Source organism: Chanodichthys erythropterus, chromosome 1 (assembly GCF_024489055.1).
Source record: "Chanodichthys erythropterus isolate Z2021 chromosome 1, ASM2448905v1, whole genome shotgun sequence".
Classification (NCBI taxonomy): Eukaryota; Metazoa; Chordata; class Actinopteri; order Cypriniformes; family Xenocyprididae; genus Chanodichthys; species Chanodichthys erythropterus.
The window spans coordinates 5,686,611-5,709,021 of NC_090221.1; the positions used below are offsets into that span (position 1 = coordinate 5,686,611).

General features: G+C 36.5%; 1 protein-coding gene across 1 annotated transcript in view; it reads right to left on the reverse strand.

Annotated features, from left to right (window-relative positions):
• Nucleotides 1-384: 384 nt before the first annotated feature.
• The window catches only part of pcdh11 (protocadherin 11), a 200,775-nt gene continuing 178,748 nt past the window's right edge, over nucleotides 385-22,411 (reverse strand). Inside the window, exon 5 of the mRNA XM_067369416.1 lies at nucleotides 385-420. Within this exon, the coding sequence (XP_067225517.1) occupies nucleotides 409-420 (12 nt within the window). The 3' untranslated portion in view covers nucleotides 385-408. The remainder of the gene's footprint in view (nucleotides 421-22,411) is intronic.

A 22,411-nucleotide genomic window follows, 5' to 3' on the forward strand; every position in this document is an offset into this window, starting at 1 on the left:
TGCAGTGCTCCGAGGCCTACCCTCGCTTCTACAGCTGATGCTCGTGCAGGAAGGCGCTTCCGCTCACGGACGTCTGGGGGCTGGACGTGGCGGAAAAGCTGGCTAGAGGGATGACCTTGACAGGATCCTCTTTCTTGCTGCAGTGTCTCTCAAGTGTGTTGTAGAATTGGGGCCGGTTGCTCCCTTTGTCCAGATCATCTTTGGGCACTGACCTGCCAAGGGTGTGACGCCCATCTGGCTTGGTCCCCCGCGCCCAGCTTTGTTGAAAACCAAACGAGGGCAGAGTGGCGGCGCCGGACGTCTGGAATTGGGTCAGCGCTGGCGGCATCCAGCAGCTGTCAGAATGACCCAGGATCAGACATTCCTGGGTACAGGTCTCCGAGGCTTCGGCGAGAGCCTTCTGCAGGTTCACTTCAATAGCTGTGGATGATGAAATGACAAATGCGAAGGCTCAGTCAAGAGGTGAACACAGAAGGCAAAATAAATCACACTTTGTCTTATTGCTAAGACATTTGGAGACAATAAAGAATTGGCGCTATCGAAAGGTGACCTGCAAATGTCAGCTTCTGAGAGAAATGAAAGGCAGTGATAAATGTTTAATTCATCTCATAATGAGAAAAACAACACCAGGTCTTTTAATTTAAATGATATTCCCATGGTACTAAGTGTTTACCTACAATATGCGCTGAATTCCCTGTAGCTTAATTAAAACTTTAAAAAAGTCTCTGTTGTTTGTGTCTGAGATTGGCTTTTATATATTAAAGAATTAATGATCTGCTCTAAAACCGTTGTTTATTTTAAATCGCAGTCATCGTGGAACACCTTTCTTATGCTCATGTCTCCCCCTTAAATCAAGTCAATTAAGATAAATCAAACAGAAATGCAGCAATTCTTCCTTCTTCGCCTACTTGTTAACACAGTTGACACTTAGAGTATTAGGTTCGGCAAACGTGCTACAGTAGCTGCGAGCAACAGAACGTGATTTGCTCAAAGGAAAGAGAACAGTAAACTACAGGACTCAAACTTTCTTATCTCATTAAACCTGCTCTGACATCACATGCAAGATGTGCCAAGGAAAAGGCCTCAGTATTGAGCCCCAGCCATAAAGCCTGTCAACTCTAATAATTAGAATGTAAAACAGTGTTCACGGAGGCAGACGGGAGCCCTACAGCGGCGTATGTATATCTTAACCAGCTAAGAAAAGGAGAACCCTGGCTGAACATCACTTTGCTCATGCTGGTCCCCCCTCCAAGCTGTCATCTAGAAATAATTTAGCATATCTGCATAAGTAAAGATGTTAGAAATAATTGAAAGGGACTAAGTCTGGTTCTCCTGCATGCTAGGGTTATTTTTATTTTTACCACCAGGAGCCAATATAATTTTCCAGCAACTATCATGGAAAGGAAAATCTGAAAATATTGAACAGCAGAAATACAGAATAAATATTCACACATTTATTTTACAGCGCATTTAACACATTTGCGCAATTCATGCATTACTTGGGAATTGAACCCATGGTCTTGCTGTCTGGCTAGCACCATGATTTACTGTTTGAGCCAAAGATATCTATATGCAGATATTGTAATATATCGCAAACTGTCCACCATTTTGAATGGTCAAAGCCGGTCCACTCGAGAACAAGATGACTGACTCTATAACTGTAAATGTAGGCCTACATCTATAACTGCAATATTCTTCAGTTTATATAACTTTGCACATGCTAAATAAATAAATATTCTGGTTAAAGCTGTTATAAATATTATTAATCATCAAAGAACCCTACAATAGATATCTATGATTGGAACCATAGGCTGCATAATATTGTAACATTTTCAATGAAAATTCATTGGTTTGTTTGTGTGTTTGTTAGTGCCTAAAATGTTAACTGTGAAGTAGAATGAGGTATTTACATTTAAGCTACAGGAATGGCAGGATTTGAGCCACAGTTATACTAATACAATTCTGTAAATAAATCCAAGTAATGTTAAGTACAAGTACATAATTTTTTTTCACTGCTGAAAAAACCCCAGTAAAACAGTTCTGTGTAATTTAAAGGTGCCATCGAACATTTTTTAACAAGATGTAATATAAGTCTAAGGTGTTTTCACTGAATGTGTCTGTGAAGTTGCAGCTCAAAATACCCCATAGATTTTTTTTTAATAATTTTTTTTAACTGCCTATTCTGAGGCATAATTAGAAATGCGCCAATTCAGGCTGCTGCCCCTTTAATTGCTTGCTCTCTCCGCCCCCTCCCGAGCTCTCGACTCTATCATTGCATAAACAAAGTTCACACAGCTAATATAACCCTCAAAATGGATCTTTACAAAGTGTTTGTCATGCAGCATGTCTAATCGCATAAGTGTGGTATTTATTTGGATGTTAACATTTGATTCTGAATGAGTTTGAGGCTGTACTCCGTGGCTAACGGCTAATGCTACACTGTTGGAGAGATTTATAAAGAATGAAGTAGTGTTTATGAATTATACAGACTGCAAGTGTTTAAGTGTGAAACGATGGTAACTTTAACCACATTTAACAGTACATTAGCAAAATGCTAGCAAAACATTTAGAAAGACAATTTACAAATATCACTAAAAATATCATGATATTATGGATCATGTCAGTTATTATTGCTCCATCTGCCATTTTTCGCTATTGTCCTTGCTTGCTTACCTAGTTTGATGATTCAGCTGTGCACAGATCCAGACGTTAATACTGGCTGCCCTTGTCTAATGCCTTGAACATGAGCTGGCATATGCAAATATTGGGGGCGTAACAGTCGGTGTTATGTTGAGATTCGCCTGTTCTTCGGAGGTCTTTTAAACAAATGAGATTTATATAAGAAGGAGGAAACAATGGAGTTTGAGACTCACTGTATGTCATTTCCATGTACTGAACTCTTGTTATTCAACTATGTCAAGGTAAATTCAATTTTCAATTTGATGGCACCTTTAAAACAACTATTTAATCTCACATTTGTGTATGCTATGCATTTTTATGTTTACTAAAGTACCATGCTGTTAGCTTAGCAACATGATAACATCTTACTCCACTGAAATCAATAAAGTCTCCTAAATGCCATTTTTCTGGTGCAAGGAGTTGATGCCAAGAACATTCCTAATCACTATCAATGATGGTTAAGAAGCTACCTTGAAAGGCAGGTGCCTAATTAAGTCCAAAGTATACTTTAGTTTTGACGCGAACGCTTCACATATGCGTACAGCCCAACAGACAGCCTTTCAATGAATACTTCAAAGAATATATTTCATCCTTGTCCAATGTCTGCACTTTCTCTCAATAAGTTATAAGTGATAAAAAAATGCCTTTGTACTGGTTTAAACTTGAGTTTTTTACCACCTCCTAATGGAAAATAAAGTCACATGCCACTCCAAGTCAGATAACCCCAAGCTCAATGTGAAGCTTCATTTGATGTCATTTTCAAGATGGAAGCGATCAATGAGCATAGAGAGCTGGTTTATGTGGAGTGTAAAAATACACTTGTATTTAGCTGCACGCATATATATATATATATATATATATATATATATATATATATATATATATATATATATATATATATATATATATATATATATATATATATATATACACTATAATAATTGTTTGTGTATCAATGAATGCCTACCTGTTTTACTTGTTCAATAACTACTAGATAGAAAGCTAGTCTGGAATAATGTACCATTTATATATTTAAAATTCAATAATAAAGTATAGTTTAATTGAATGGCAATATACCGATTTTGGGACAGTCTGAACTTTAATTTATGATTTTGCTATAATTGAAAATATTCAACTTGGATATTCCCACCTCTGACTTCATCTTAAATGTGGCATTAATCCCCATCTACTGTTGTTTCATCTCCAATAGTTTGTCGTTGTTCCATCTCTACCGTCTCTACAGTTTCTTTTTCGACTCTGGCAGTGTTTTCACCTTGCTGACTGACTAAGCAGTGCAAAAAAATTCAAGGCACACGAGCGATCTGAGCATACAAAGTATTTGGCTGCACATGTACAGCATATTGTACTGATGATCACATATAAATCACACGCACTGTATGCATGCCCTTTCCTATGTGCAAAAAAGTATATTGAGTGCTTTAGGCAGCTTACTAGGTTTTGTTTTAATATCAGGGGACTGGACAGAATAGCACAAATATAGAAAGCTAAAAACATAGAGAGGAAAGAGGGAGAGAGAGAGATGTGACCACATCCTCCCGGTCTTACTCTGCTATAGTCTGCCTCAGAGCATCAGTGCATAAATCAGTGGAGCGGTAAACGTGTCACCTTTCAGAGGGTCACTAACTTCATTAAGGAAAAATGATGCCGCTCACTCACTCTCTGAGCAAGCAGAATGAGTCCTGGCCAGGTCGCTCTCAGAGGCTGCTGTAAATCACCCCAGAGCTGCTTTGGAAATTGGAGGTGTCTTTCAGAGCCATTGTTCTTTTGAGGGCCGAGCGCATCACGCCAGAGTGGACAGATTCATGCGCGCAGGCAGACACATGTAGCGGCCCTCACATATTCGTATATTCTGTAGACACCTTTAGTGCATTTGCCCAGCAGGTCTGTGTGTATGTGTGTGTGTGTGAAGGCAATCAGCACAAGCAGTGGCGAGTATGTGCGCAATTACATTATGTGTAAAAGGTGTTTTGAAGCCACGCTGCTTTCCAGCGTGCAGAGGCACAGCACGAGCTGTCAGTGGCGCTATGTCAACAGCCAGGAGAGCTACTATTTTTCGCATGTGATATTTCACATTAAACAGCTCCAAAGATGTAGTCCGTATCAGTTTCTCCTCCATAGGGACTAGTACTGTTTGACTGATGTGGGTGACAGCGCTGAATGCTTTCGTCAGCCTGAGGCAGCGGCTCACTCTGATGCTGTTTAAGTGCTTTTTGTATTCAGGGGGAATCACTACTCTCCCGTCGAGCTTTTAAAAAAGAATCAGACCCCACGTGCTTCGGTCTCCATGCATAAATACTTGTCGACGTATAGGGGTAAGAGACAGTACTTTTCATTTCACCACAAAGATCTCCTGCAGATGGCTGGGTAAATGCTGTGTGGGGTAAGCGATATTTACGTTATCACGAAACATACACTTAAAATGTCAAGCTTATTTACTCTGCGAGTAATAGGACTTCTAATAACGGCTCGCATTTAAAGCAAATTGTCTGTAGATTGAAACATTTTCCAAAATGGCCAGTGGTTATTGATTGAGTCCCAGGCTGATTCACACTTGTAATTACAAGAACGCTTGAAGATATTTTCAATCTTCCCCTGCAAATATTGTCTACCATTGTCGTCAGAGATTGGTAATCAGATTGCTCCTGTATGACAAACCGCAAAGTCGTTGTCTTTTGTTCCAAAACCTTATACACAGAGATATCAGGTTGTACAACAATAAATGTTGTTGTGAAAATCCATAAAATTAACAGACACGTGGCTGGGGCATAGTAACATTTGCGCAAAGAAGCTGAAATCACGCTGTATGACAGTATGAATCACTCTTGGTCAGGAAGTGCAATGAAACAATGCTTACAGCACATGGACATGCTGAATAAACACAGACAATAGGCACGAATGACAATTTGTGACAGGGCTGTTAAGCAAAGCAGCACGACCTGAATATATCTTGATGGGATTTACATCAAGGATGCCACAGAGATGATTACTCAAGTCATTATGTTAGCATGTGCAAACCCATTACTACCAATTAGAGGGCTAATTGCATAAATATAGAACATCATCTCTCCCCGCTCGCTCTCTCTCTCCTGTCTAAACATTATCTGGTTGACTGTAGAGCTTAAAAAAACCAGGCTCTGTAGCACCTACAGCGCATTTCTGCATGAAGCAGCAAGCTTTATATCACACAAGAGAATTTAGCCTTGAATTTTAATTAAATGCATACATAGAATCTTATTTCAAAAGTGTAATACAGGAATCAGTGTAACATTGCTGTTGCTGTCTGTATGTTTTGAATGAACTTTCTTAGTTGTGAGAGACCATGGCATATGTTTAAGGGTTGTGCTTTTTTCCAAAATGCAAATGATCAAGTAATGAGTCTTCATGAAGTTCATTGCGTCAAAACATACCCACCGGGGGGGGTGCACTGTGGCATATTTGATCAAAGTTTAGTATCCTTTCAGACATGTATGCAAATTTTACATGTATTTAATTGGTGCACTTGATATGAGCACAGTCAGAACCCTTGGGGACAAGAGAAGAACATGACAAAAGAGAATATGCATACTAAATTAAGGATATTATTACAGTTTAATCAGCTGACAACCTTAAAAAGAGCTGGACTTTCTTGCCCCCCCCCCCATAAAAAAAGTTTCTTACTCTCTTTAGTCTGTGGAGGCAAAATCAAAAGTTTGTGTGTGTGTGTGTGTGTGTGTGTGTGTGTGTGTGTGTGTGTGTGTGTGTGTGTGTGTGTGTGTGAAAATTAATGAAAGTGGATCCAAAATTCTGAGAACATTCTGCTATTTAGCATTGTTTTTTATTTAATGCATATTTTTTGCCATTACAAATTAGATAGTAATACATTTACACATTAGAGAATAACTAACTAAATATGCTGTATTAATAAATAATAAGGTGAACAAGGTGTTTGTTGGAAACCAAAACTAAAACACACATTTGTGTAACTGACTCTAAACCTACTGAGATCAATGAGCATCTCGTGCTTCAGCAAGAACATTTCATCTGTGAAGGATAAAACATTGTCAGCGTCACAAATATACTTATTTGATTAGGGAAGTAGAATTAGATTTAAATTAGATTTTGAATTCTAAATTTTCAGTCTTTTGGACCCTGCTGTATATGCTTGTAATACAGATTAAACAAAGGGCACAAACTTCAAACAAATCCCATGCTGTCAAACAAAATGAAATTTGAAAGATAATAATTGAGTTTGTAATTACATGGACTTTATCATTTCATTACACACCCACTCTGACTCCACATCTAGATTGGCAAATGGATGGTCATTAATAATAATGGAGCTATTTAACCCCATGGGTGTTTTACAAGGGGAAAGATGCCATTTTTCACTCAAGGGTTGGACACAACCATCAGGTGAAATAAGAGGCCCACTTTTCATTCTCATGAATCAGGGAAAGGCCACTTACTCCAGGCTAGATGCATTTCATCACCATCTCCACTCCAGCACCACTCTCATATTTCATCGCTGCTTATGAGTGATTTACACTTTTACTTTTGCAGAGGAGATCCGTATGATTTCATGCTGCTCTTTGCTATTATATATTCATGAAGTCCCAAATGTACAAATGTACAGTGGGATGTAAAGTGTGACATGCATCGCAAAAATAAATTACAACTGGAGGCCAGGGGCATGCAACACTCCAGCAACTGCAATATGTTAAGGAAATGCCGGGCTCCGTGGAGCCATACAGCATATTTTATACACTTACGGGAGGTTTTCAGGATCTTTACGAGTCCTACTTTCTGGATTTCAGCAACTAAAGATTATCTTTTGAAGTAATCTTAATGGTCAGAATTTATAATACATTTCATAAATTAATTGAACAAATACATAACATTTAATAGAATTTATGTCGACTAATATTCTGTTAAGATTTACATAATGCAATATTAATGCAATAATTGAATATGAAACAATTTAATAAAGATGTTTAGAATATGAATATGACAATGTTAATGTATTTGGTCTTGGTGGAATGTATCTGCTACACTGCTGCAGATCAAGTACAGGGACTTGCCACTGCCGATATAAGCACTAATACGCTGCTGTGGCATATATAGGTTGACCAGATTTCTCATGGTGGAATATCCCGCCTTCACTACCAGCAAGTTAATCAATAACAAATTGTGATCGGATGGTAATTTTGTTCTACAACGAATTGATTGGACTCTTCTCATGTGACAGAACACTACTACTACTCGTTTTATGATCACCTAGTCGTAATGAAATTTTAGAAAAGATGAAATACGAGACAAAACATGATTTTTTTCTTAATAAATCAGGACACTAAAAATAGAGCTGAAATACGAGACTGTCCCGGGAAAAACGCAACGCCCGGTCACCCTAGGCATAGAGGACTAGGGCTGGGATGATACATCGATTCTCGATCGATACAATGAATCTGGATCGATTCTGATATTTTCTCTCTCGAATTGATTCTGAGCTTAGTTTTAACAGCAGATGGCGCTCTAGGCTAGTTTTTAACCGCACTCTCAAACGCTCATGAGAAAGACTCCTGGACAGCGCTTCGTATGTTCGGTTGAGTCACATAAGTGGTTAAATATACTTGCACCTCGGCTCAGAATGCTTTTTTGATGCAAGATTTGTAATTTGCTTCAACATTTTCGAACTTTACGATTATTTTAGGTTTATGTGGTGTGTGTAATGGAACTGGAAGCAGGCCGTGTATGAGTGTTTCTAAAGCACTTTTAATAGTGCCATCTGCTGTTTAAAAACTAAGCTCGAGATTCGATGTATTGCCCCAGCTGCACACATAGTATATATATTATGAGTAGCAGATCTATACAGGTGGAGCTAGGGAAGGTGGAGGGCTTCTGCAAATGAGACAGGAACCAATCGGCTTGTGCCATGTAGTTAACGATGTAAATGTCATCAGGCTATGTTAAAGACCCATGCATGCCCACTAATCCGTTGGTAAACTAATGCAACAAGGACTAATTAATGCCTGGAATTCTACCTATACTGTAAATGCAAAGCATATTTTCACTGAATAAGTTCCAGAACAGAAAAAAAGGCTCTTGAAATCCTTTTTTTTTCTTTTTTCAAAGCTGAACTACTTCTAACACAGTGTCGTTTATAGTGCAAGTCCCTGAAAACACAGCTATGAGCCACATGTACATTCACAAACATTGGAAAAATAGAACAGATATACTACAAGAATTAGGCTATAGCTTATGTTCAATGATATGGAACTAAAAGAAACACTAGGCCTACAGTATACCAACTTTAAAAATCAATTTCTATTTACTTATCTGCTACACTAATTTCTTGGAATCATCTTAATTTGGGGGATTTTCTTTGCAAATATTCATATGTGGGATTAATTGCGATTAATTAATTCTATTTTATGTCATTTGTTTGATTAAAATAGATAAAAATTTTTACAAACTTGGGTCACATTTAGATTAGGGTACACATATTCACCTAGGTGTTTTCCATCAATAAACTCCTAATTACTGCTTACTGATACTAAATAATGTGGTTGTTATAGTGGTTATGTTTTGGTATTGGGAAGGGTTTAGGGATGTAGAATATGGTCATGCAGAATACGGCATTAATATGTGCTTTATAAGTACTAATAAACAGCAAATATGCTACTAATATGCATGCTAATAAGCAACTAGTTAATAGTGAATTTGTGTACCTAATTTAAAGTGTTACCCTAACTTGTTATTCAGTGCAATTACTGACTTGATTGAAGACTGAATAGAGACAAATAGAGAATTGTGGAATTTTATATATAGTATATGATGAAAAATGCCCTTGTTGAGATTAAATGACCGATTGACAAACAGCATGACAATTTCATCGGGAAGTTATAATTCACTTTTGCACAGCTGAGTTGCTCTAGGGTCCAGCAGAAGATGGAGTGGCTTTTTTTTTTGAATAATGGCCCCCTGTATGCGTAAGGAACACATCCCACCATCTGTTAGTCGGCAGTAAAAAAAACAAAAAACTTCAGGGCAACACATGTGCAGTTTCCTGTATTTGAATAAAATCTGGCACAGAAGATTTCTCCTCATGAAAAAGAACATCTTACAAAGGGAAGCATCAGCTTTATGCTTGGCAAATGTTCAGACTTGTATTTTCTCAATTCGCTACTTGTTTATAATCTTTCCCACCTGCACAACAGACATCGCTTACAACACGAGCGCATTCACAGTGAGAGTGCTGTCATACAGATACATTAATCACAACAACAGTGACCTGTCTTTGTTACTGGTGATACTTAAAGGGGGTTTTCTATTTAATTAGACAATTATTATGTTTGCTTACATGTTGCATTCACAATAATTATAAAGTTTGATTGGTTGTGGAAGAATTAAGATTTATAAATCATTGCCAAAGAGTGTGAAATTATTTAATTGACATTATGAAACCAAACCTTATGAAATTAAAACCTCTGTGGCAGTATGAAGATGTGATATATTTCACAATATGTCTAGTACAAAATATGTTTGTCCTCTCAAAAGGGTGGAGTCGACTGACGGCACATCAACACATTTTTAATCAAAAGTGGCCTTTCATTTATAGCAGTCACAATGAGACTCATTCACTAATGATTGCATGCAAATGTTCTTATGTGCAAAACAATTTTAGGTGTGTACGTGCATTAATGTGTTACTCCCATTCTAATGTTTTATGCTAAATGAATGTGGTTTTGTCCAAATAAAGGCAAGTTGAAAAACTAGTAACACCATAAAGTTCTTATATAGGGCTAAAACAAAAAGTATTTGGACTTTGTATGGTTGTCAAATGTTAGTGGAACGTTAATGTGATAAACTACACCTGTGGTGAGTCTGCAATAGGACACCTGTGTGAACTTTAGTGGAACTGACTTCATAACCACTAAAAGTCACTTTGGGACTACTTGGTTAAAAGTAATAGCTAAAATGTCTGGGAAAAGTGAAGTTCTGGAGTTTTTTTCTGCAGAACCCACATGGTTTATTATTTATCTGTGAAATTGTGCAGTGTGAAGAATGACAGTATGACGGAACCTTTTTTTTTTTCTTTTTTTTTTTTTCATTATCTCTTTAAGTGCCAAAATACTTTCTTGTAAGAAATTAATATTTTAATTCTTTATTTTTTGATTTCTACAAAAATATTAAGCAGCACAACTGTTTTCAACATAATAATATTATCAACATGATAATAATCAGAAATGTTTCTTGAGCAGCAAATCATATTAGAATGATTTCTGAAGGATCATGTGACTGAAAACTGGAGTAATGATGCTTACAATTCAGCTTCGCATCACAGGAATAAATTACATTTTTAAAATATTTTAACATTTGACTGAATAATTTCAGAATTGTTGAGCAAAATAAATTTACAGACCCCAAACTTTTGGACGGTTGTGTATATTAGCTGACATCTCAGGTGACGTAAATGAGTGCCCAGATATACAATATCAAACTTCTCCAAGTCTACTTCCTCTTTTCCTCATTCACATGCACACCCTTCCATCCCACCTCACTCTCTTCTCTATCCATGCTGCGTTTGACCCATTGCAACGGAAAGTAATTGTGGGCAGAAAACAACATTTAATGATTACTTCATCCCGAGTCCTGAGAAGAGAGAAGTCACAGGCAGGTAATTTCAACAAAAGAGGGAGCCCTTTTTTTCCCTCGACACACCATTTTCAGACAACAAAGAATATTATTGACTTGGCTGAGATTAAAACAGCAAAACAAATAACAGAACAAAATCAAGGACAAAGTGACCACAGAAAGAGGTTGTCCCCCGAACACGGCAGGTCAAACTCTCTCCACTGTCTTTTCTTTTGTTAGCGTTGATTAAAAACAAGCAGCGGATAAAAGATTTCATTTGGTGTCTGATCTGTTAAAAAAAAAAGTAACTCTCCATGCTGCCACTCACACACTCGAAGAATAAGATGCTGGTATATTATCTTTCCAAACATCCCTCTCTCCGTGTGTTTTAAGGTGGGAATGAGAGGTAAAGGAAATTGAAGCTCTCTCTCTCTCTCTTTTTTTTTTTTTTTGGAGAGGACAAAAGATTGTCTTGCACTCTTCATTCTTCTGGCTACTTGACGGATTTTTTCCCTCTCTCCTGTGGACTGATGGTCTTGATTGTCTGGTGTTCATTATGTCTGGTGTGGCCCTACCTCTCCTCTCCTCTTGTGTGTTCAGGCCTCTCCTCCATTAGGAGGGGGTGTTAGCATCAACACAATCAGCACTGCCCAAACACACAGCATGGGCTGAATAGAAGAGAGGTGCAAACACCATAACAATCAGCAATCAGCACTGATCATGATAATAACATAGAGAGTGCTACAAGATCCATGCTGCGCTCTCCCTTCCTGCCAGGAGGACTTATTGTGTACATGGACCAGCATGTGAAGAGAAGCAATAAATTCAGCCACTATTTGAAATGTAAAAAATATACACACCAAAAAAATTAATGGTGAAGGTTAAATATGAATGTATAATGTATAAGGGAAAGTGCATATTTCAGGTGCGGCACCTTTTATTTCAGCTTTTTAATGAAATTTGCTAATCACGATAAATGTAACTGAGAAAAATTAATCGTGTGATGTGACAAATACGTTTTTAAAAAGACAAATACACCATACTAGTGGTTAAGAAATTAATAGTTTAGTACTTAGTAATTTTTTAAAGACCCCCTGTGGTGAAAATCAAGTTTTTAATGTTGTTTATATGTCTATGTTTATATGCTCAACATGTGGTCTATATGCTTTAAGATAAACCATGTGCAAATCCATAAGTCAGCACCATTGCTGAGTATTTTCTCCTTAAAATTGCAATGAACCAAAGATGGCTCAAAAACATGGTTTGAAATTGCCCTTGTTCTCTACGTCACAGATATGTTGCAACCAATTCCGTCAACACGTGGATGGGATTGGTTGCATATCATTAGAGTTATTTAGCATATATGCTGCGAAGCAGGGGGTCTCAAGTGAAGCCAGGTTATCCCAGTATATTTTCAAAGCGTATAAGGCAGACTGAGATGGCGAATGGGAACATGGTTTGTGTAGCATTAGCAACACATTATTAGCTGTTTGATAACATAGCCAAGCAAAAGGCTAATTTGATAGCGATATAAAATGCATTACCATTCTGATACATTCTACTTGCCATTGTGCAACATTTATTACAGTGAAGTTGACCGAGTGGATCAGGTATTCTGAGCTTGTGTTAGTGAGTGGAGGCGGGGCTAATTTGCATATTCATGGTTCCATGTAAACTTTTGGTGATCAAAAAGGAGTTTTAAGGGATAAATTATGCACTACAAGGTAGACTTGTGCCGATATTCGGTAATGCGATAAATCGCGATAATGAATGTGCACGATATTGTAATCGTGGGCACTTCAGAATACCATAAATAATAATTTATTACCAATTATTAATTTTTTATAAGGCAATTAAGAATACTTAACCCATCAATCGTATAAAATGCACAACACCGCTGTATTCTGCGTCAAAAGGACACGCGCTCAGATGTAAACAATCCCAACGTGCACGAGAAGCACACAGCGGAACGAGTGAAGGAGACGAGCTGAATGAAAGTGCGCGTTCACTCTCTGACAGCAGAGGGCGCTGATGGAACAGCAGCGTGCAGCGGTTACCACGGAAACCATGCAAACAAAGTAACTGCGCTAGTGCAGTTTTTAAAATGCTTCAAACAGCCATTCATTTTTTTGTAATCTCAGTGTTGTTCATCACAGCACCAAATGCTGAATACTTAAAAAAAACTTAAAAGGATATTTATTTTTATATTTTAATCTGGACTACAACATGCCCTAATGATTAGAAATGTTCTGATTATTTGTTATTGTTCAGTAAAACTTTGAGAACATACAGCTTCATTAGTTAACATGTTAATTCATTATCACTAAACTGACAATAAAAATACTTATAAAGTATTAATTATTATTAATTAATGTTAATTTCTTAGTTACTGTTTAATAACATTACTAAAATCAAAATAACTTATTTAATGGACCTGAGATAAAACTAACAATGATCAGTTGTGTTTCTAAACTAACATTAACAAAAAATAACACTTTCTGTAACAAATGTAGCTATTGCTCAATCTTAGTTAATGCATTAAATAGAGTAAAGTGTTATTTGTTGTTCGTTATAGCCTAATTCTTTTGCATTTTAATCTGTTTGAAAATTTCAGTCAGTTATTTTTGTTTTATTACAAAAAGAGTTCTTAAACCTGTTAAACTGACAAAAAATGGTTTGCAACTTATTTTAATATTGTGATAAAAAAGCTTCATCAATTAATCACAACATGAAAATTTGATACCGTCACATGCCTACTACAAGGGGACTTTAACTATTTACAGTGCCTGTCAAAAGTTTGGAAACATTAAAATTGGTTTTGCACAATTGCACAATTTCTATATCCTAATTATTGTTAATGTAATTCATTTTTCCAGGAGCTCATTGCTTCTACCTTCAGTTAAACTGCTAACAGTGATTGTAAAATTAATTGCCTAAATTATTACAATATTAGCTAACTGCATTCTTTAAATTGTAATGTTGACATGCATTCTCTGTAAAGCTGCTTTGAAATGATATGTATCGTGAAAAGCGCTTTACAAATAAATGTGAATTGAATTGAAAGAAGTCTTATATGCTCACCAAGGCTGCATTTATTTAATGCCAGCAGTGCGCTATAGGAGTTCTTCTGAAACCCTCCACCTCCCCAGCTCCACCTGCCTAGATCTGCTACTGGATTTATGGTTTTATAGACTGGATTTGTCTATTTATGCAGCAGTATATCTTATCAGGAGCATATCTGTGTATCTGTTGCCTATCAGCAGTGTGTCTGTGAATTTACTGGCAGTAGCAAGTCCATAGTTGCACTGCAGCAGCAGCAGCAGCAATGATAATAATAACAGCTGTATAGCAGCTACAGTCCACCAAGACCAAATACGTTGCCATATAAAGAGCATAATGCGCTTCAAGAATTTATCTTATTTATGGAAAGATAAAATAGATCACTATATGTACTAATAAACAAACAAACTTATTTTAACATCCACTCTGGACAAAAAGCAAAGTAAAAGGCCAAATTTACATATGCGGGAAATCAGACAGTAAAGTGAAATGTTCAAACGGGCAACACTTTTTGAAATGTAAAAGGAAGGAAACAATTTCTTTGGGGTAAAATATCCGCCTTGTATACAGAGCTGGTGCTCTTATGAAGAGATAACAAAGATGGATGAAGCAATATGTGTGAGAGATTACGGAAAGCTTTGGAGGTAAGGGCACAGACAGAGCCATGCACTGCCTACTCTAAAACTCACCCGCCATTCATATCAGTTTGTAAAGCTGGGATGTTCTCCATGGTGGCTGATTTGAACTCAGTTACCATTGGTAGTCCTCAAAATATGTTTTTAGGCTTGCCAAGAACATCTGCAGATATGCTTTAAGCTATTGGGTATTCTGTCGGGGCTGTTTTTGATGTGTTTACTACAATGCAATGTTTCTGTAGGGAAATATGATATCAAATATGAGGAAAATAACATAAAAGATCCAAAACTGGTTTAGACGTCAAATTCATGCGTATTGGTTTTGTGCAGATGTATCGCTTCAACCGCTTTCATACCGCAGCCATAGTAGCATCATATACAGGAACACCAGTGGGCTTTTAAGTCAGACAATAGTCTATACCTTCAAATAAATTCCTTTGGGATGGAAGGGAATAAACTATGCCTCCGGATCTGCAATATATCTGTTAGTCACTTGCGATTTGTTCTTTCCCCCTTCAGCAATATATTTTGGTAACTGCCTCTATGGTCAGGCAGATAGTGAGTACATGGCATCAAAGGTGGGCCATCTTTCAAGCCTTTACTGGCAGGACAGAAGGCTAGCTGCCACGCTCACTCCATTGTCTCGCAAAATAAATGTACCTGCAAATGATGGAATAGTTAACAATGGCGATCCCGAGAAGTGAGGGTGGTTAATTAGCTGTTAGAAATATTTAATAAACAACCTCCAGGGTCTCTTTGTGTCCATGATATATGCCTCAGAGTGATGTGCTTTCTATTCAACATGTGATTCAAGAAAGGTCCAATTCTCTGAAAAAGAGCTAAGAATAACCTGAGTGCTGTGAGGGCGTCTGTTTGAGATGGTTCGTACGTTTTCCAACATGGAGGAGGTGCTGTCTACGTAATCAGGAATACGGTTTCATAGCAATGATGGATTTGTGAATTATTTGGCATTGCGGAGAGCTGATGTTTTTTTTTTTTTTTTTTTTTTTTTTGTGACTTACTTTGTGACAGCAGTCTGCAATTTATTAAAGATGGTCTGGGATACCTCAGGGGGTATGATGATTTCAATAAATCACAATTTCAAAAATGAAAAAGCTGTTGTCAAATGTTAACATTTCTGCTTCTCTCATTGTCTGCAAAAGAAAAGGAAATGATTTTCTCACTTTCTTCTAAACAGACACCCATCCCCGCTTTTGACCCAACACTCTTTTAAGTCTCTATGTCTGCCTCTGCTCCGCAGGGAATAGGAAGTCTTTCAGGCATCAAGGGGACACGCCATCAGTTTTGGAATATGTGAATATGTTGTGCCTTCATCATTACCTCTCTTGCTTTTTTCCGTAGTCCATGTTTAAGTCAATAAGTCCAACTAAAAGTCAATGGGCCTGGGAAACTTTTGCAAATATATGAGTAAATTCAGAGTAATTTGTTCATAAACTCTCCCCCAGATTCACAAATGTTTAGTAAATGTCAGATACAGATTTGATAGTTAAATATACGTGTTTATGAACTCTAATAATTTGTAAATAGGGCACGGTTGCACACTCATTCAAAATTAGCATGATCCTGCCTATGAATTACAACTATCTAAATTTCATTTAAAGGACTCCTGTGAGATCTTCTGGACTCCCTTTTCTGGTTTGGCTCCAGTATATTACATAAATAAAAAGAGACTTAGTGGCCAATTTAAGTGTTCTTGCAGAAAAATACTACTAGTGCTCAGAATAATAATCTATAATAATAATAATAATAAATAAATAAATAAATAAATAAATAAAGACTATGTGGCTGTTTTGAATCATTTTTATAAATTAAATTTCAATGAAGTTTGGGGGAAAAATATATATTGTATAAAAATGTAAATATTATTTATATTTTATTATATATTATTTAAATATATTATTTGTGACCCTGGAACACAAAATAAGGATTTCTTAAAAAAAATTTTTTATTGAGATTTATACATCATCTGAAAGCTGAATAAATAAGCTTTGCATTGATATATTTGTTAGGATAAGAGCGATACAACTATTTAAAAATAAGGAATCAAAAAATACAGAGAAATTTGCTTTTAAAGTTGTCCAAATGAAGTCCTTAGCAATGCATATCCACTCACAAAAAAAAAAAAAAAAAATGTTTTATATATTTAGGAAATGTACAAAATATCTTCATGGAACATGATCTTTACTTAATATCCTAATGATTCTTGGCATAAAAGAAAATCGATAATTTTGACCCATACAATGTATTGTTGGCTATTGTTACAAATATAACTGTGTGACTTATGATTGGTTTTGTGGTCCAGGGTCACATATATTGGATTATTACTTTTGTTATATTTTATGGTAAATATCATTCAATATGCAGTATCATCAGTTTGCCTAAAAGAACACAAAACATTTGAATGTTTTACACAACCTTGAGAGCTTTCATGAATCCGAAAATTACGTCAGAATGGTTTCCCGAATCATATACACAAAAATGAAATTACAACTAAAACGACAATAGGCTTTTTTAACAGCGGGTCTCATTGTGACAACTTAGTGCATAAATAAACGTATACATCACAAAACATGTATGCGTCACAATTTTCAAAGATATGCTATTTAAGAAAAAGAAAATGCTGTACTGTAAAATATTAACACTTTTTAATTACTTTATATCATTAAGAATGAAGATTTACTAATCTCACTTGTGCATTTAATTATAAATACATTATGAACAAGTGTGAATCAAATTTTCCTTACCTTTCAACAATTTGCAAGTACATCCACTAATAACCTGCTAAGCATTATATTAAGTAATAATGATGACTTATAAATGTAAGTTGTTATACTTTAAAGCATCACCAAATATATTAATGTTTTACAACAGCACTGCATGGTTCACTTGCAAATGCACAACAGAGCACCATCTTATATAACAGGCTGATGTGTTGAGATGAATGTCCTCCATGTATGGCTTCATATGAATATATTTAGAGTGTCCATACGCCAGACAGTTCCAGGGTTTCTCTTCCAAAGACATGTTTTTCCTCCACTCTCTTCCCCTACACTCCACTGTCTACCTGTCAAAAGCCTGTCACCGGCACTTCGGCAAGGCCCAGAATATAGAAGAGACGTGTGTTAGACCAGCATCCTATTCCTCACAAGTAATCACACAATGTGCAGCGAGTATATTAAGATCCTTATTTTCTAAAAGATGCCATTAAATCTTAGATTTTACATCACATATCTGATCTTTGTACAAAGTAACATTTTTATCTGCCAGCACTGCAAACACTCTCACATATAAATTCGTGCACAAAATACAAGATACAGATTTTTTTTATTTTATTTTTTTATGGATATTTATGGAGGTCTTTTATTTTTGGGTCTGTAATTTTTAACCGCAACATCCAGGCATGAATTAGGGTCAGAACTGTGATATAATAATACATAATCAAAATGCCTCCAGTTATTGTTCACCTCAAAGAATCAGAGCTAAAATAAATCTGCGTACATGATTATTTATATCTAACTAAGTTATGATAATGAGAATTAAAAATGGGAAGGATGTGGTTTTTGGTTTTTATGTAACAAGATCATGTTTCCCCCCTCCAAAAAATGTCAACTGTTTAACTAAATCATGTACAGACTCAAAGCTGCCAGGCTTTAAGAACAGGGAAGATGTTGTTTGATGTTATCAGTTTGTTGTTTAGGTCCGAGGCCATAGGGAAAAAAAATAAAAAAAAAAACATTTTCAATTAGACGTGATACATGAGCTCTCAGTTTCTGCTGTTTTCTCAAAAGCCATTTCAGATGCTTGTGCACATGAAAAACATAATTATTCCTCTAAAGTTTTTCAGCAGCCCTTTTTGTTTATTTGGAAGATTTACTGAATCGCAGGACAAATGTTAGAACACTTTGACATTGCTTTTACCGTTTTCCATAATGCTTATAGTGTTGGAACGAATATCGTGCGCTTTGAAAGGCTAAAACATGAAATATAAATACAGTACGGCGATCAATACATAAGCAAACTCAAAAAGAGCCGGATATACACATGGGTCTGAGACTCAAAGGAAGCTGACACACCATGGTTCTAGAAAAAGGCACCAAGTCACGATGAAGGCAGCTCAGAAGGACAAGACTTCCAGAGAGTATAAGGAATAGAAAATAGCCACAGGGTTGTGTTCAATAGACAGCCCGAAACCTTTTGACCTTATTGCCTTGAGTTTTTGTGTCTTGCCTGAGGCAACTGCTATCAAACATTAACACCATTCGCACTGGATTGTGTCTCTATCCAGCCCTAGATAAGCCCTGGTCATTTGTTCTGCAGTGCCAGAGGAGTCTAAAGGAACCGGAAGGGGGTGTTATTGAGTTCTAGGTATTTTCTTTCCCCTAGATAACCCTTTGTCTGTCACATTTTATGGTTGGCATCTCTTACAGCTGTAATGTCAGGACCTATTAGCGTGTCTCGGTGATGGCATGGAAAGACAGAAACTCCATACTCCAAATGTCATATGCCTTTGTCATCATGTTGTGAAGCCAGGGACGAGGCTTAGCGTCTCCGCTTGTCATCAAAGCCCATTCGGTGGCTTCAGCACATTCGCCGTCTATACAGAAACCAATACCATATGTATGATAATGATGTTTCCTCACGGAACCAAGACAAGGTGGCCTATCCAACAGTTCTCAAGAAGCAGGCTTTAAGGCAATTCAGGCCAGATGGCGGCCTTTAGATTATGTTCATTATTTCATGGGATTTGTGTTTCTGGTTTGAGGACAGAGAGCACAGGCTTTAATTTGGAGCTAAGATTAGTTGCCATTGGTCAGCATGAAGGTTCACAGCACATCACAAACCATAATATTCCAAGGTGATCCCTTCATAATTTCTCACGTTCTTGATCCGTGCTCTCCGCTCTCATATTTCATAATTAGGTGAACCCATCAGGTAGACAATTTCATTTTCAATTAAAACTCTTCGCCACTCGTGACCTTGAGCGTAACAGGGGAACGCTGCATATAGACCGGTGCTTGGTATGGCCCGGTCCAGGCACCATTTAAAAATACTTTTTAATTTAGGTTGAACCCCTCAGCATCTAATCAGAATGCTTGTTCACCTTCATGGAGACTGGGAGGTAAATTAAGGTGGACAGAGTAATATGTTAACATGATTTCTGAAAAATGTTAACATGATTTGGCTTCCAGCTGTATGGGTGGACTTCAGTCTATCATAGACTGAAAAGGGCTCTATATAAACTGTATGTTCTGTATGTGCAGCGCATTTGGATATAGTTTCTGGATAAATACTGCATATAAAAATAATCAATAATTCTCATTTGTACTTTATTTGTTTATTTTTTTTTCTCTTCATTTATTATTTTAATTAATGCCTTCATTTATGTGCACATTAGGCCTGGTTAGAGTGGACTGAGAGTGGTAAAAAAAATACCACATAAGTGGCACAACAATTAAGCGAATTCACCCCATACAGCCCTGCCATAGTAACCTATAGCATGGCTCAGACATGAATAAAATTTTGCATAATCCCACAAATAGATAATATATAACTGGTGCGCAATCAAAGAGTCCATGAACTCAATGTGGTGCCAATCAGCTGAATGTTTATTCAGCAAGCTCCTGCTTTTCATTTGGAAATCAGCAGAGATGTCGCAGTGAATCATCAGTCAATTGCTCTGAGCTGATAGAAAAAGTTGATTTCTGATGATTCCCCCTCACCCTGCATGTGCCGAATACGCTGTCAGGCATTGCTGGAACCACATCCAAAAATAGCCTATTATGGGCACTAAAACAGTCAGCCTTCATGGGCCAACAAACTGTGAAAACCCAAGCTCTATACATCAACTGAACAATGCAAAACTAATATATATATATATATATATATATATATATATATATATATATATATATATATATATATATATATATATATATATAGTGAGGGGGAGAAATTAGGTAATTAAAAAAAATGCTTTAGGTAGTAACATCTACAGTTAAAGATAAGAAAAATATTGAATATCTAAAAAAAAAAAACTGATTGTATTACAGTAAAAAAAAAAAAAAAAGACAAAAGTATATTTCCAGATTAATTGGATTACATTAATTTAACTAATAAAAAAGTCGAAACATCTCTTTAAAATGTCAGCTTCACATTTTCACTTTTTATAGTAAAGACTGTCACAGATTATGATAAATAAGACCTTATATTTCTACTTTAAATTAGTGAAAACTCCATTTAAACAGTGTTTGGGTGTGATGAGCCGTGGAGATATGAAAACTGAATTACAACGTATAACTACTCTCTTCTGCAGCGATTGTATCACACAGAGAGAACCAATGACAAAAAGAGTATCTAAATGTAGTAATTGACTATCTGAAAATCCTTACCTTACCACCTTCAATCAATACAACACTCACAGATAAGAGTTTTCATTTTCCATTCCCCAGCTCAGCAATAATATGAAATGATGTGGTTGCAAACAGATAGTGACATTAATTTTGCACAACCCTTTTCTGTGGTCACAACGTCCATCTCGGCATGGTGTAGTATATTCCATACTGCGTACTAAATTATCGTAATTTGTTTTTATTGTACGCAAGAATCACATAATCAAATACGTTGGCCATTAAGAGCACAGTGCTCTCCTCCACAGCGGTTTTAAAATGGTGAGCTGTATACATGTTACCAAGATGAATTCATTGAGTTTGACATTTTTACTCCTTCCTGCCTATTTCCCCTTTCCTCCGCTGCATCATCAGAGTCTTAAACCTGCTACGGCTGGTTCATGACCAGAATAATGGACTGAAATCACTAGCTGAAAGCACAAATGATCATTTCTGTGGAAATGTGTTAATGTGAATTCATGTGAAACATAGCGGTATAAAGTCATAATAGACATTTTGCACCCTAGAAATGTCAAGAACAAAGACGACAGGAATGACAAAACATGGATTCTCTGTGGAGGTGCAATATTGAATATTCCTTCCAGTTTTTTATTGGATGTGCCTCAGCTTAGACTGTCAGGAAATGAACTCTGGGTAACTAGCACAGAAATGCCAAGCAGTGTTGAGAAAGAAAGAAAGAAAGAAAGAAAGAAAGAAAGAAAGAAAGAAAGAAAGGTAATTTCATGTGGAAGGAAGGATTAAGGACAGCAATGAAGAAAAGAAAGAGAAGAAAGAAAGAAAGAAAGAAAGAAAGAAAGAAAGAAAGAAAGAAAGAAAGAAAGAAAGAAAGAAAGAAAGAAAGAAAGAACAACTGAGCAAACACTCATTACAGACTGAAGGAAGGAAGGAAGGAAGGAAGGAAGGAAGGAAGGAAAGAAGGAAAGAAGGAAAGAAGGATGGATGGATAGCAATTAAGGAAAGAAAGAAAGAAAGAAAGAA